The 15,009-nt window shown below is 47.9% G+C and overlaps 1 protein-coding gene across 1 annotated transcript in view; it reads right to left on the reverse strand.

The window, feature by feature from the left end:
• Nucleotides 1–6,767: 6,767 nt before the first annotated feature.
• The window catches only part of TMEM132C (transmembrane protein 132C), a 201,691-nt gene continuing 193,449 nt past the window's right edge, over nucleotides 6,768–15,009 (reverse strand). Inside the window, exon 9 of the mRNA XM_056859083.1 lies at nucleotides 6,768–8,112. Coding sequence (XP_056715061.1) covers nucleotides 6,922–8,112 — 1,191 coding nt within the window. The 3' untranslated portion in view covers nucleotides 6,768–6,921. The remainder of the gene's footprint in view (nucleotides 8,113–15,009) is intronic.

Here is a 15,009-nt window from a genome sequence, read left to right on the forward strand (position 1 = left end):
GCCACTAAACAATGCCAAGCGATGTTCTGTTCTTGCAAGTTCTGAGCGGAGATTTCTGTTGATTGATAGCCGAAGCCTTCTTGAAGCCTTGAGCATGTAGGCCCAAGATCTTGGGTGCTCCCCCCACCCTGCCCCCTGGCACTGGAAAATGATTGTTCTCCCTTGAATGGCATATTCATTGGGTTCATTTCCCAGGCAGGTGGAGTTTTGCATGCGCAGGCTCCGGAACGACGTGATTAATGGTGGCCGAGCTAGTTTTCTTTATTTTTAGTCCCATTGAAATCTGAGTTCTCTCTCTCTGTGTGTGTGTCTCTCTCTCCTTTATATGCCTGACTCAAAAATGAAATATTGGGTCAATCCAGTTTATCTGAGGCAGGACAAGGGAACAATGGTGAGCGCTAATGGGTTGCTATAGCAACTCCTCCTTTATGGGCTGTCTAGTGGCACTCAGAAGCGGCACGAAAGCGCGGGCAAAAACAGGGGTGCCCTTTCTTAGGGCAGCCAACTTCCTGGTGGTGGCTGGTGATCTCCTGCTATTACAACTCATCTCCAGTCGATAGAGATCAGTTCACCTGGAGAAAACGGCCGCTTTGGCCATTGGACTCTATGGCATTGAAGTTCCTCCCCTCTCCAAACTGCTCCCTCCTCAGGTTCTGCCCCCAAAATCTCAAGGTTGGACTGCTGACCAAGAGGGATTGTCCAGGGTGTAAGGTAGAGGAAGGTCTCCCATAGCACTTCCAACCTGATGGTTAAGAACATAAGCCCTGCTGGATCAGACCATCATGTCCAGCAGTCTGTTCACACAGTGCCCAACCAGGCGCCTCCAGGAAGCCCCCAAGCAAGACGACTGCAGCAGTATTGTCCTGCCTGTGTTCCACAGCACCTAAGATAATAGGCATGCTCCTCCGATACTGGAGAGAATAGGTGTGCATCATGACTAGTATTCATTTTGACTAGTATTCATGGATAGCCCTCTCCTCCATGAACATATTCACTCCCCTCTTAAAGTCTTCCAAGTTGGTAGCCATCCCCACATAAAAACATAAGAAATGCCCTGCTGGATCAGACCCAGGCCCATCAAGTCCAGCAGTCTGTTCACACAGTGGACAACCAGGTGCTTCTAGGAAGCCCACAAACAAGACAACCGCAACAGCATTATCCTGCCTGTGTTCTACAGCACCTAATATAATAAGCATGCTCTTCCGATACTGGAGAGAATAGGTGTGCATCATGACTAGTATTCATTTTGACTAGTAGCCATGGATTGCCCTCTCCTCCATGAACATGTCCGCTACATGAACATGTCCGCTACATGAGTAGCAGACTCAAATCTGGTGAGCCAGGTTGGTTTCCCCATTCCTCCACATGAAGCCAGCTGGGTGACCTTGGGTTAGTCACAGCTCTCTCCGAACTCTCTCAGCCCTGCCTACCTCACAAGGTGTCTGTTGTGGGGAAAGGAAGGGAAGGAGATGTGGGTAGGGGTTGTGGCTCAGTGGTAGAGCATCTGGTTGGCATGCAGAAGGTCCCAGGTTCAATTTGCGGCATCTCCACTTAAAGGGACTAGGCAAGTAGGTGATGGGAAAGACCCCTGCCTGAGACCCTGGAGAGCCGCTGCCAGTCTGAGTAGACAATACTGACTTTGATGGACCAAGGGTCTGATTCAGTAGAAGGCAGCTTCATATGAGATTGTAAGCTGGTTTTATTTTTCTTAAAAGGTAGAGAAAGTCATCAGATAAAAACCAACTCTTCTTTCAATGAAAGTTATGGTGTGCCATTTTGTAAAGGCAAATTTCTACCGGCTTAATCCCCTGCCTTGATTTGCTGAAAAGCACTCTTAATATCGCCTTGCAGTTGTACAACTTGTGAGGCTCCAGATTCCCTCATCTGGGGACCTGCAATATATCTGCCAAGAGCGATGCAATCCTAGCAGTTCTCCTCCGCTCCTTGCGTAGCCCCTTCGGAGCCCCAGTCTATCGACGCTTTCATAAATGCAAATCTCGACATTTTGACCCAATTCGAATTTCTCAAATAAATGTCAGAGAAGAACGTTCATTCTCATTTTGACTGAAATTACTTCTGATGGTGTTTTTTGGTCAAGGGAAGGAAAAAGAAGAACATCATCGAATAATAGAGTTGGAAGGGACCACCAGGGTCATCTAGTCCAACCCCCTGCACAATGAAGGAAACCCACAACCACCTCCCCCCACACCCCCAGTGACCCCTACTCCATGTCCAGAAGATGGCCAAGGTGCCCTCCCTCTCATCATCTGCCTAAGATAATAGAATTAGCATTGCTGACAGATGGCCATCTAACCTCAGCTGCTCAGATATCCTGCTGCAATGGGGCATAGTTGTGGAGAAGAAGAAGAGTTGGTTTTTATATGCTGACTTTACCACTTAAGGGAGAATCAAACTGGCTTACATTCACCTTCTCTTCCCCTCCCCACAACAGACACCCTGTGAGGTAGGTGGGGCTGCGAGAGCGCTAAGAGAGCTGTGACTAGCCCGAGGTTACCCAGCTGGCTTCATGTGGAGGAGTGGGGAAACCAACCCGATTCTCCAGATTCGAGTCCACCACTCATGTGGAAGAGTGGGGAATCAAACCCAGTTCTCCAGATTAGAGTCCCCTGCTCCAAACCACCACTCTTAACCACTACCCCATGCTGGCTGGAAGAAGTGGTGGGCTGGATTCCTAATGGAGAGGCCCCCGGCATTCTTAATCAGACTGGCCAACGTTGGCAGTTTGATGAGTGTCATGGTCCTTGGCGACACTAACTGCAGTAGCTCTGCCTTACCAAGGGCCCATAACAGAGCTCTTCTGTCCATCACTAGGACAGCACAATGAATGATGAACTGCTTGACGGAGTCACTCCGGGCAGCAACAAGGTTTTCTGGAGTTTTCTTGGACTGCGACGGGGAGTTTTGATGGATGACCACACAGGTGAGAACCTTGCTAGTTGGCTCTGCCCTGACAGGCTATCCACTATACAGATGCCGATGTTTGGAACGCTATGTGAGCAGGTAGGGGGAATTTCAAACATGTTTGGACCTGATAATCCTCCTTGCCTTTTCATTTCTTCCTTGGATGAATCAGGAGATCCTTTACCACGATGCCCGTTTCTGTTGTCTCGCTCCGACAGTTTCCTGTAAAACGTATGCCTTTTTCAATGGCATTTGTGTGCCGAGAAATCAGTATTGTGTGCGTAAATGATGTATAAATTGCATTTGAAAGCTGAACAACAGGCGTATGTGATTCAAACGCGTCTACAACACCAGGAGCAAGAAGCAGAAAACCAAAACCATTGTTAAAAAAAATGCGTCTATAAAAAGAGAAATAGAACAAGGGAGCGCCCATTTAGCCGTTCACTGGTCTGTGGAATCTCTAGCTGATTCAGAGCAGAGATGCCCTGAATATTCTCGTGGGGTGCATGTGTTCAAAATAGAGGTGGTTGGGGGCTCATGGTGAATTTTTATTTCTTTTACTCTGCTTTTTACCACACTCAATGTGGCTCACCCAATCAGAAAAAAAACACACAGAAATCTACCCTAATATTACCAATTAATTTGCACGAAGAGACCAATTTACAGCAGTATAAAACCTGCAGAGCCTCGTAGCAGCCACAGAGAGGTGCTGGTTTATCCAGGCCCTCGTTTAGTTGGACACCGCATGAGTTGGGACGCTGGACTAGATGAACCATTGGCCAGCAGGGCCCTTCTGATGTGCTTATTAGGGCTGCCAGCTCTGGGTTGGGAAATACCTGGAGATTTTGAGGGCAGAACCTAAAGAGGGCAGGAGTTGGAGAGGGGAGGGACTTTAATGCCATAGAGTCCAATTGCCAAAGCGGCCATTTTCTCCAGGTGAACTGATCTCTACCAGCTGGCGATCAGTTGTAATAGCAGAAGATCTCCAGCTTGTACCTGGAGGTTGGCAACCCTACACCGGAGGTAGGTTTTTGGGTGGGGCCTGAGGAGGGGAGAGACTTTGATGCCATAGAGTCCAATAGCCAAAGCAGCCTTTTCTCCAGGTGAACTGATCTCTATCAACTGGATATCAGTTGTAATAGCAGGAGATCTCTAGCTACTACCTGGAGGTTGGCAACCGTAGTTATTATGTTCAAAGGTGGGGAAAAGCCCACTAGGGGAAAAAGAAACCCCACTGGTGCTATCTGTGGAATCTCACTCAGGAAGATACTTCATACATTTCCTCCAGTAGCTAATTCTGGAGGATGGTGGCCAACTGGGGTTGCCAACCTCCAGGTACTAGCTGGATATCTCCCACTATTATAACTAATCTCTAGCCGATAGAGATCAGTTCACCTGGAGAGAATGGCCTCTTTCGCACTGTTCTATTTTGCTCTTGATATAGTTGGTGGCATAAAAATCTTAAACGTTAAATGTTAAAAATAACTCTCTAAGACTACAGAACAATCTATTTTTTTTTTATCTTGGCAAAGAGGTGGGTTTGATCCAATTTCTCTTCCCCTCCAAAAAAACCCCACACGATCAATCAGTGTAAAGCATTTTTAATTACAATTTGTATAACATGTATAAATAAATATTACATTCTTTCAGTCTACAATGCATACTAGGCAAATCCTTGTTAAAAAAAGAAGTCCAACTATGCTACAGGGTTTCGGGATCGGTCACGTCTGGGCAGCCAAACAAACAAACAAACTTAATGAGCCATTCGAAAGATCCTTGGAGTTGTGATCAAAAGTGGAGAGTGCCTTCCTAGCAGGCCAGGCAGGGTACCTTTCCAAAGATGCTGAAGAAGGTGATGGGTAGGGTTGCCAGGTCCCTCTTTGCAACCGGCAGGATTTTGGGGCAGAGCCTGAGGAGGGTGGGGTTTGAGGAGGGCAGGGACTCCAATGCCATAAAGTCCAATTGCCAAAGCGGCCATTTTCTCCAGGGGAACTGATCTCTATCAACTGGAGATCTGTTGTAATAGCAGGAGATCTCCAGCTAGTACCTGGAGGTTGGCAACCCAAGGGATGGGTCCTTTAAGTTATGATAGAGTCTTCTCGAGGACTGCCAGGGCTGGAACGGGTGTCCTCTCTGTTTGTGCTCTGCTGCCCCAAGTGGTCAACCCTTAACAATTGCAGAATGAAAGGCTCCCTTGGTAATGAGGTCCTTGCAGGCTCCATGGGGATTTCATCTACCCAGGCAGCCCATTAGCTTCCTTTGACCTGGCAGGGCTATAAAAGCTTCCAGGTCACATGTAGACTTTTCCAGGTCACTCACCAGCTTTGAGGGTTTCCGCTTAGCAGGCTTCCAGTTAACGGATGGCTTGCTCTATCGCCTCCTAACCTAGCTGCCTCCAACCTGCTAAGAACATAAGAACATAAGAAAGGCCCTGCTGAATCAGACCAAGGTCCATCAAGTCCAGCAGTCTGTTCTCACAGTGGCCAACCAGGTGCCTCTAGGAAGTCCACAAACAAGATGGAGATGGTACATTCTCAGAGACAAACGGAGGTTACAAGGTCCATCCCACCTGTCAAACTTGACAGGCCTTTCTTGAAACACTGAAGCACTGATGTTTTCTAAAAAAAATTGGGGAGGGGCTGTGGCTCAGTGGTAGAGCATCTGCTTGGCATGCAGAAGGTTCAATCCCCGGCATCTCCAGTTAAAGGGACTAGGCGAGTGGGTGATGTGAAAGACCTCTGCCTGAGACCCTGGAGAGCTGCTGCCAGTCTGAGTAGACACTACTGTCTTTGATGGACCAAGGGTCTGGTTCAGTATAAGGCAGCTTCATGTGTTCATGTGAGTCTAGGATAAAGCTGCCTGTCCTAACAGCACATGCTTCACGTATACGTTGCACGTGGGCTCGGAAAAAATGAGGTCATTGACCAGGGAGTCCACTCAGGCTGAGGAATGAATGACTGGGTCTTTCTTGGAAGCACAGGAGGCAGATCAGCAAAGGGACTATGCTTGTTCGGAATGGGCATGAGACAATACCATTGGAGGTGAACAAAATACACACACAATCTCATTGATAACCCCTCCCAACATGGACAATTAGAGAAACAACAACCTACACCTTGATTCAGACTCAGCAGAATCGCCAGTGCAGAGTCATGGGGAGGGAGCTATAGTCATTTGAGGGGTCTGTTCCAGCCCTGACCTAGCCGAAATGCATTGATCTTAAGCAGACAACATGCTGAAGATACTAATTTGTTGCAAATGGGCAGAGTTTTTCAAAGGACAAGGTAATGGACCACCGATTTAGGGTGGAATGATGATGAAGACGATGATGATTTGGTCTGGAAAGAACCGATAGGATTTGGAAATTTTTAATCCCCACTGGCATGCATCAGAAGTAAGCTATAAAAGGCAGAGCAGCGGAGAAAGAGAAGATGTAGGAAAGATGGAACGTCAGCATTTCGGGGGGGGGGCATAAAAAAACACTGTTCATTTTCTTCTCTGACAACCATCCTGTCCTCATTCCAGCCGCAGGAATGGAAAGCAAACGGGCGATTCATACTCCCTTTTTTGTCCCAGGTCCCATTCACATTTTTGATGTTTTATTAGAAATATAAACAAGATTCCTTTTTTAAAAATCATAATTTTTCGTTTTATAAAAAAAAAGAGAAAAGAAATAATACTTTTGGTACCTTGTGTGTAACTATCTTTGACTCATAACTGTCAGTTTCAAAACCACATCTCACCCCAGTTCATTATAGGGGCCAGTTCATTGCTTCTTCTTCCAACACAAACATTTCATCTGATGGGCAGAAAAATTAAAAAAAAGACTGCCCTCCCTCCACAGACAGGCTGAGCAAACCTCTCTCCCTGATTACAAAATTGGCCTCATTTTCCAGACTATTCAGTCCCCCAACCTTCCATCCTATTTTCAATGTCCTGATACAACTGAAGGCATCAAGGTGTGGTTTGCGACCCCCCCAAAGCACCCAAGAACCAGGGCTATGCTTCCTCCTTGAGCTTCTCCATGTAGTGTTTTGTTTCCCCAAGGTCCATATCTTGGCAAACCCATTTTATGTCGTCTTCATTGCAGTTGAGGATGGAGTTGACAGTCGGACAGCTGTCATCCGGAGGGATGGTGGTGAACGTGGTGAACTTTACCCGCTTTCGCTTGGAGGTGGGTGAATGCAAGGGGGGCTCGAGCTTTTGCTCTTTCCCTTGTCTCCCCCCTGAGTCTGATGACCTGTGCAGTTGGCCCTGGATGCTTTTTGGCATGCTACCATTGAGGAGCTGGTTGCTCTCCTCCGAGCCGATCCCTCGGTCAACGTTCGTCGTGCGTTCATCCTGTGGGGGCAAAATGTCCACTTGGTTCTCCAACAGTTCGGTTTCGTTCCCCAGCCACACCCAGTCATGAGAGTGGCTCATGGTGGCCTGCCCTTCCACTGGAACTTGCTTGTGCCGATATTTCAATGTGAAGGTGGCACAGTTGATCAGGAAGACGAGGATCGCAAGGCAGAAGACCCCCAAGAGGGCATACATCCCAATCTCCAAGTCACTGAGTCCCCGGGGGGCCTGCACAAGGTCATTGTCCCCCACACCTCCATCGCTTTTGGGGAGGTCGATCTGCGCTGGAAAGTTGGTGAAGTCTATGGGGATGTTCTGCAGCTGCCCGTCGTCGGAGAGCTTTTCTCCGGCAAGGTTGCTCTTCAGCACTTTGCCTTTGACCACAGACTTGGCCGTGGTGCTGGCTTTCCGTACGGCACCTTCTTCTCGTTCGGCGGAAGAACTCCCGAGGTATCGCCCGTCTTGGCCATACCGCTCGGGGTCCAACGCCTTCTGCCTTCGGTCGCTCGCGTGGTTTTCGATCTCGTCGGCGTCATAATCACTGATGCTGTGGGCGTTGGCGTCATTCTGGCCAAACTTCACCTTGATGCTACCATTGCCCACCGCTAGGATGCTCTTCCTCTTGGACTTCTGGCAAGCTTCAGAGATCATCATGTCCACTTTGACCAATGTGCCTTGTCCTTCACCTTCTGCTGCCACCACTGGCCATTTTGTGGTAGAACTTGCATGGGCTGAAATGATCGATTCATCTAATGATGAAGCAGAGAGAGAAAAGTCTTTGGGATCATATATATCCAGCGGAGTCACAGTGCCATCACTGAACTGGATCCAGGAGCTTACGATGGCTTCCTAAAAGAGGAGGAAAAGAGTTTTGTAAAGAGTATAAAGTTCTTGGGAAGGGAACCAGCCCCCCCCCATATACAATACAATTTATCAACTGGTACCCAACTTATATATAGGAGCCCTGTGGCGCAGAGTGGTGAGCTGCAGTACTGCAGTCAAAAGCTCTGCCCATGACCTGAGTTCGATCCCAATGGAAGTTGGTTTCAGGTAGCCGGCTCAAGGTTGACTCAGTCTTCCATCATTCCAAGGTTGGTAAAATGAGTACCCAGTTGCTGGGGGTAAAGGGAAGATGACTGGGGAAGGCACTGGCAAACCACCCTGTAAACAAAGTCTACCTAGGAAACTTTGGGATGTGACGTCACCCCATGGGTCAGGAATGACCCGGTACTTGCACAGGGGACCTTTACCTTTTACCCAATTTATGGTAAGAAATTATATTCAAGACTCACAATGTATTCATGTATTTGTATATATGGAAATAAATTCAATATTAACAAAGGTACACATTAAATTTGTAAAACAAGTCCTACAAATTAACACCTTTTAATCCACACTAAATACAAAATGAAGGGAGGCAGTCAAAGTACCAGCTTGCTGGGGGTAAAGGGAAGACGACTGGGGAAGGCACTGGCAAACCACCCCGCAAACAAAGTCTGCCTTGGAAATGTCAGGATGTGACATCACCCCATGGGTCAGGAATGACCCGGTGCTTGTACAGGGGACCTTTACCTTTTTAAAGCTGGTGAGATGGGGACAAGAACTGCATCTGCTGATCTCAAGGGGTTACAAAGAGGGTGTTATTTGGACTCTAAGTCTGACTTCAACTTGGACATTTTTGTAATACTGTTGCTTGCTTTGTGTATATGCTGTAGTCATATAATAGAATGTGTTAATGTTGTGAGAACCTCCAGGTGGTGACAGGCAATCTCCTGCTATTACAACCAATCATCAGCCGATAGAGATCAGTTCCCCTGGAGAAAATGGCTGCTTTGGCAATTGGACTCTATGGCATTGAAGTCCCTGCCCTCCCCAAACCCTCCCCTCCTCAGGCTCTGCCCCAAAATCCTCCTTCTGGTGGCAAAGAGAGACCTGGCAACCCTAGGAGGGGACTACCTTTTCCATCCCAGATTATTTACAATCAGTTCCTTTTCCAAATGCTTTGTAAGCAGGAGTATAAATTAACACATACAGGATCCTTTCACTGGGTGTATTCAATCACTTCTAAAAAGAGGCGTGACAGACCCCCACGCACACTTTCAGAGGAAGCTCACTGCATCTCTGCATGAGTTACTGGTCAGAACAGTGTTTCATCCAGAGAAACAAGGGGTGAGCTCCTGGACAAGTCGCTAATTCGTACTTTTGCAGTCTCAAATAAATCTTTTCGGGTGTAAGAAGAGTGACCAGTACCCTCAGAAGTTAGGAGACGGCTTGAAATCACCCCAGGGCTTCACCATAACGTCACACTCCAGTGCATCAAAAGAAATGGGCGAAAAATCACCATGGGAGGGGGCCCCATTATCCACTCATTACTGACTAATCATAAAAACAAATGCACAGGACAATATTGTTTTCAACTGGTTGCAGCTTGGAGGAAAGGCAATCGCTACCCTCCCAGTCAAATGTCAAGCTTTTCCCAGAAAGAACAGCGAGAGGTGTTTATCTTTTGCAGGAGCCGGGGATGGAGCGAATATTTAATTTTCGAGCCACTTGCAGCCAGCTTGGCAAAGATGGTATGAGGAGGAAAATATATTGCGGCCCAGCAGGAGGAGGGCAAGAGGGCCGGGTGGTTTAAACGCGCGCAGCAGACGGCATCAGAACCCAGCCGGTTAGGGTAGCTTCAAAGCGGCGAGGACTCTAACAATTTGTCAAGGAAGGATGGGACGGGGAAGACGGGCTGGTTCTCCGGCCTTCAAGAGACCACGTGCGGCACATTGCAAACTGTGGCACAGGAAAAAAACCGCACGGCTGCCGCTCCATCCGAGCTGGCGCATCCAAGTCAACGCATGGGGTTTAATTCAATCACCAGTGCCATTTGCAAATGACTAAAACATCAAAGCTCACGTGAGGGGGTGCGGAAAGGACATGATGCATGCACATGAGAGATGGGATGAGGGCCATTATAGAATCATAGTGTTGGAAGGGACCACAAGGGTCATCTAGTCCAACCCCCTGCACAATGCAGGAAATTCACAACTACCTCCCCCTCAAAAAAACCCACAACTACCTCCCCCCCCAAAAAGACACCTATTACATGCCCAGAAGGTGGCCAAGATGCCTTTCCTCTCATCATCTGCCTAAAGTTATAGAATCAGCATTGCTGACAGATGGCCATCTAGCCTCTGCTTAAAAACCTCCAGCAAAGGGACCTTCTGCATGCCAAGCAGATGCTCTACCACTGAGCCACGGCCCCGCTCCAAGGCTCTCCAGGGTCTCAGGCAGAGGTTTTTCACATCACCTCCTTGCCTAGTCCCTTTAACTGGAGATGCTGGGGATTGAACCTGGGACCTTCTGCATGCCAAGCAGATGGTCTACCACTGAGCCACAGGTTTAAGGTTCACGTTTATTGCATAGGGCCAAAGGCCGTTACAAGAAGTAGACTAAAAACAAAATTAATGTGCATGACAATCTTTGATAACATATGTTTATCAATTTTTACTGATGCTGGAATTTCTAACCATGACTTTTTTGCAGGATCATTCTAATTAGCAAGCTGTGGGGTGGAGCAATCTCGGGATTAAAAAGGCAACTGACGACAACGTTCAGCAAAGGATGATCCGACCGTTTTGAAGTCTGCATCCCTGGGACTACCTGATGATGGGGATTAACCGCAGGGGACAGATGTCGCCGTCACGCCCATCTTATCAACCTTCTGCAGGCATCTAGCAGAAACGCTGAGCCGGATGGACTGTTGGTCTAACCCAGCGTGTCACCTCTTCTATACTTCCTGGGCCTACTTGTTATCTGAGCAACAGACACTGCTTATATTTGATGGAAAACTGGAATCCTCCATTCTGTTCTCGCACTGAGGATCACTACTTCAGTGTTCCAGCTGTCCTTATTTAGCAGACAGTTCCTGCTCCCTCTCCCAGACAGGTCTTGCTCCCTCTCCTTATTTAGCAGACAGGCCCTGCTCCCTCTCCCTCCTTCTGCTCCCTCTCCCTGGCGAATTGCTGTCCCTCTTTGGTCCCCTTTCCCCTATTTGGGAATGCCTTGGTTGGAATGTCAGCATGATGTAGTGGTTAGGAGCGATGGACTCTAATCTGGAGAACCGGGTTTGATTCCCCACTCCTCCACAGGAGCGGCGGATTCTAATCTGGTGAATGGGGTTGCTTTCCCCATGCCTACACATGAAGCCTGCTGGGTGACCTTGGGCTAGTCACAGTTCTCTCTGAACTCTCTAAGCCCCATCTACCTCACAAGGTTTCGTTGTGGGGAGAGGAAGGGAAGGCAATTGTAGGCTGGTTTGAGACTCCTTAAAGGTAGAGAAAATCGGGGTATAAAAACCAACTGTTCTTCTCCTCCTTCTCCTTCTCCTCCTTCTAAAAACGTTACTGTGAGTTGATAGAGTTGTCATGTTGGCAGAGTATGCTAAGTATGCAGTGAAGGGTTTATCTCAATGATTAAAAATAAAGTTGCCTTTATTGAGGGAACTACATTTTAGGATAGGAAAGCTGAGAGACAGAGCCTCTAGCTGTCTATCTAGCTAAGAAGGGAGAAAGAGGGTAAAAAAAAACTTTCGAGAAGAAGGAGGAAATTGTCCCCTAAGAATATCAGTTTCAGGACAGACAAGAGGTGTGAAAAGGGTGGAAAGGTCTCTAGCCTTATAGCCCTAGCTAGTTGACCCCTTGCCCACCCCTGCTGGGTCTTCTCAGTTCCTTGGCACGCTAGACATTGCAACTCTTCCAACATGTCATCCTCCAGGCTTCAGCCCACCCCCTCTAGCAGTTAGCTCCCTTTAGTGGGGTGATCACAGGTCTTGTTTCTTGCACACATCTACGGCAATGCCTGCGTGTGAATCCTACAGAGTTATAGGGTGCTCAGCCTGCCATGTTGCCCAAGGCCGGTATCAAGGTATACTTTGGTAATGTATTGTAGGATGATTGTGTCCCCTATAATCCATCACATTTAAGTGAGCAAGGATAAGCTATTGCACAACAGGCTTCAGCAGAAATAAGCTATTTCACAATGGGCTTCAGCGGAGGATAAGCTATTGTACGACGAGCTTCCTGGGAATCCGACGGGTGTCAGACAGTCGTAGGAAGAGATGGAGCACCAGAGTCTAGAAACACTACCAAGGTTGTTTATGCATGGGTACTTTCACTCACATTCTGTCTGTCTCAGTTGTTCCCTGGAGTTATGAATGAGTTTTCCATCTATTAGAGATGACCTCGCTGCCAGCCCTCACAAATCCCGGGACTTCCAGTGCCTCTGTTAACCCGATTCTTCCCTCTCCCCTGAGCTCAGCCTGGGTGAAATCTCCATGCAGAAAGGAAAGAGCAGGACACACAAGCTTAGTTTTGCTCACAGCCATTTACAAAGCAGCATGTCCAGAGATGGGGATTCAAATACTTCCTGCTTCCTCAGAGCTCTTTCTGAGCAAAAGAAAGGCTTTTAAAAACTGAGGCTTGGGTTATGCGACAATGGGTTTTCGGGGGGGGGGGACTTTTCTCTCACTACAGCCAATTACAAAGCAGCATTTCAAGGGGTGGGGATTCAAATACTTCCTGATTTGAGTTTGGAGACTGCTGGTGCATCGATTCCCAACAGGAAAGTGTGGGTCCAGTGAGCAACAAACCTCAGGTAAAACTCCCATGCATCAATGACCCAAGACTCAGTATGGAGTCCAAATTATTTCTGGACCCGTGGAGGCAGGAAAAGGGCCGCCTACCTCTTGCAAAAACCTCTCAAATAACTCGACATTCTGAAGATCTCCCCTCTCCCACCCCAAAAAAAAGAAGGAAGAGAAAATATTTCTCAGCCGAAAAATGATGTAGTAGCGTGTCCTTCAAAGAGCTGTTTCTGCAAATTTAACGGTGCTCTGCCAATAAATCCCCCCTTGCTGGTGATTCTCTGACAAGCTCCTCCAATTACCATCAAGGGATGAAGATGGATTGGAACCATCTCCTTCTGCAGAGCTTCTTCCTCTGTGGTGAGACCTGGGATGTCGAGCTGACAAATCTCCTCAGGCCCGTTAATTACAAGTCATAAACAAATCGTTCAAGGAGGGATTACGGGTAGAAGCCTCCTCTCCCCTTCTCCCTCTCTTCATTCCCCACCCTCTTTGTCAACAAAAGACATTTCCACTTGACTGCCACCGATGTCCCTCAAAACCCATTCTGATTTATTTGAAGGTGGCATTGACACGAAGCCAGCCAAATACTGTATATCATTTTGAGTGGCAGCAGAACCCCACGGAAGAGGAATGAAGACTTTGGTACCCCCCACCCCGTGACAGCTGTCAGATTCTGAATGAAACCCTCTTTTCCCATGACCTAAGAACCAAACCACATCTGTCAATATGCACTCAACAATGAATGGTAAAAAAGGTCCCAAGAAGGCGCAGTTCTGTGATTTCTGAAGTTGTCGACGGGACAGTGGGGAAAAAATGTCTTGCTCCTTTAGTAGGGGTTTAATGAGTGGAAATGGGCAGGTGAAGTTTTTCAAGGAATGTCTCCCTCCATATAAGAACATAAGAAAGGCATGCTGGATCAGATCAAGATCCATCAAGTCCAGCAGTCTGTTCACACAGTGGCCAACCAGGTTCCTCTAGGAAGCCTACAAACAAGAAGACTGTAGCAGCACCATCCTGCCTGTGTTCCAAAGCACCTAATATAACAGGAATGCTCCCCTGCACCTGGAGAGAATACGTATGCATCATGACTAGTATCCATTTTGACTAGTAGCCATGGATAGCCCTCTCCGCCATGAACATGTCCACTCCCCTCTTAAAGCCTTCCAAGTTGGTAGCCATTACCACATAAGAACATAAGAAAAGCCCTTCTGGATCAGACCAAGGCCCATCAAGTCCAGCAGTCTGTTCACACAGTGGCCAACTAGGTGCCTCTAGGAAGCCTACAAACAAGACGACTGCAGCAGCATTATCCTCCCTGTGTTCCAAAGCACCAGATATAACAGGAATGCTCCCCTGCTCCTGGAGAGAATAGGTATGCATCATGACTAGTAGCCATTTTGACTAGTAGCCATGGATAGCCCTCTCTTCCATGAACATGTCCTCTCCCACTCTTAAAGCCCTGTGCGCCAATCACGGTCTTCCGGCAGCCATCCGTTGGCTTTCCCACCACTTAGGGTGACCCATCCAGCATCAACCAAAGCCCAGGACTTTTCCATCGTGGTTCTGGTTCTGTGGAATGGGCTCCTTGAAGAGGTGAGGGCCCCCCCTCCTTGGAGACCTTCAGGAGGCGCTCCAAGGCCTGACTTTCTACCAGGGCTTTTGAGGGGGTTTAAATGGCAGACATCTTTTCTCCAGTGGAACTGATCTATATCTGCTGGACATCAGTGGTAATAGCAGGAGATCTCCAGCTAGTACCTGGAGGTTAAGTAATCTTTCAGTTCCTCCTGCAATTTGCTGGCATATTAAGCCACGTGCTGTCTTCCTACTTAGCAGTACCTGGAGGTTGGCAACCCTACCCTCTCCATATGCTAATGGGTGTTTCCTTGTGTGAGTAGAAATAACCCCCTTTTCAACTCTCCCCCCCTCCCAGCAAAAAAGAGGAGGGGGGAGGAGAAGAGCAGAAAATATTCTCTAGCTGCAGCGGGGCATGAAGAACAGACCAGAGTTATTTCAGTCGAAGATGTTCCTGCGCTCTCCCCCATTAGCGGTGGCGCGATAAAATCGCCAAGCATAAATGGCCATTAACATTTGCTTTCCCCTGTTTCCTTTCC

This window comes from Euleptes europaea, chromosome 13 (genome assembly GCF_029931775.1).
Source record: "Euleptes europaea isolate rEulEur1 chromosome 13, rEulEur1.hap1, whole genome shotgun sequence".
NCBI lineage: Eukaryota > Metazoa > Chordata > Lepidosauria > Squamata > Sphaerodactylidae > Euleptes > Euleptes europaea.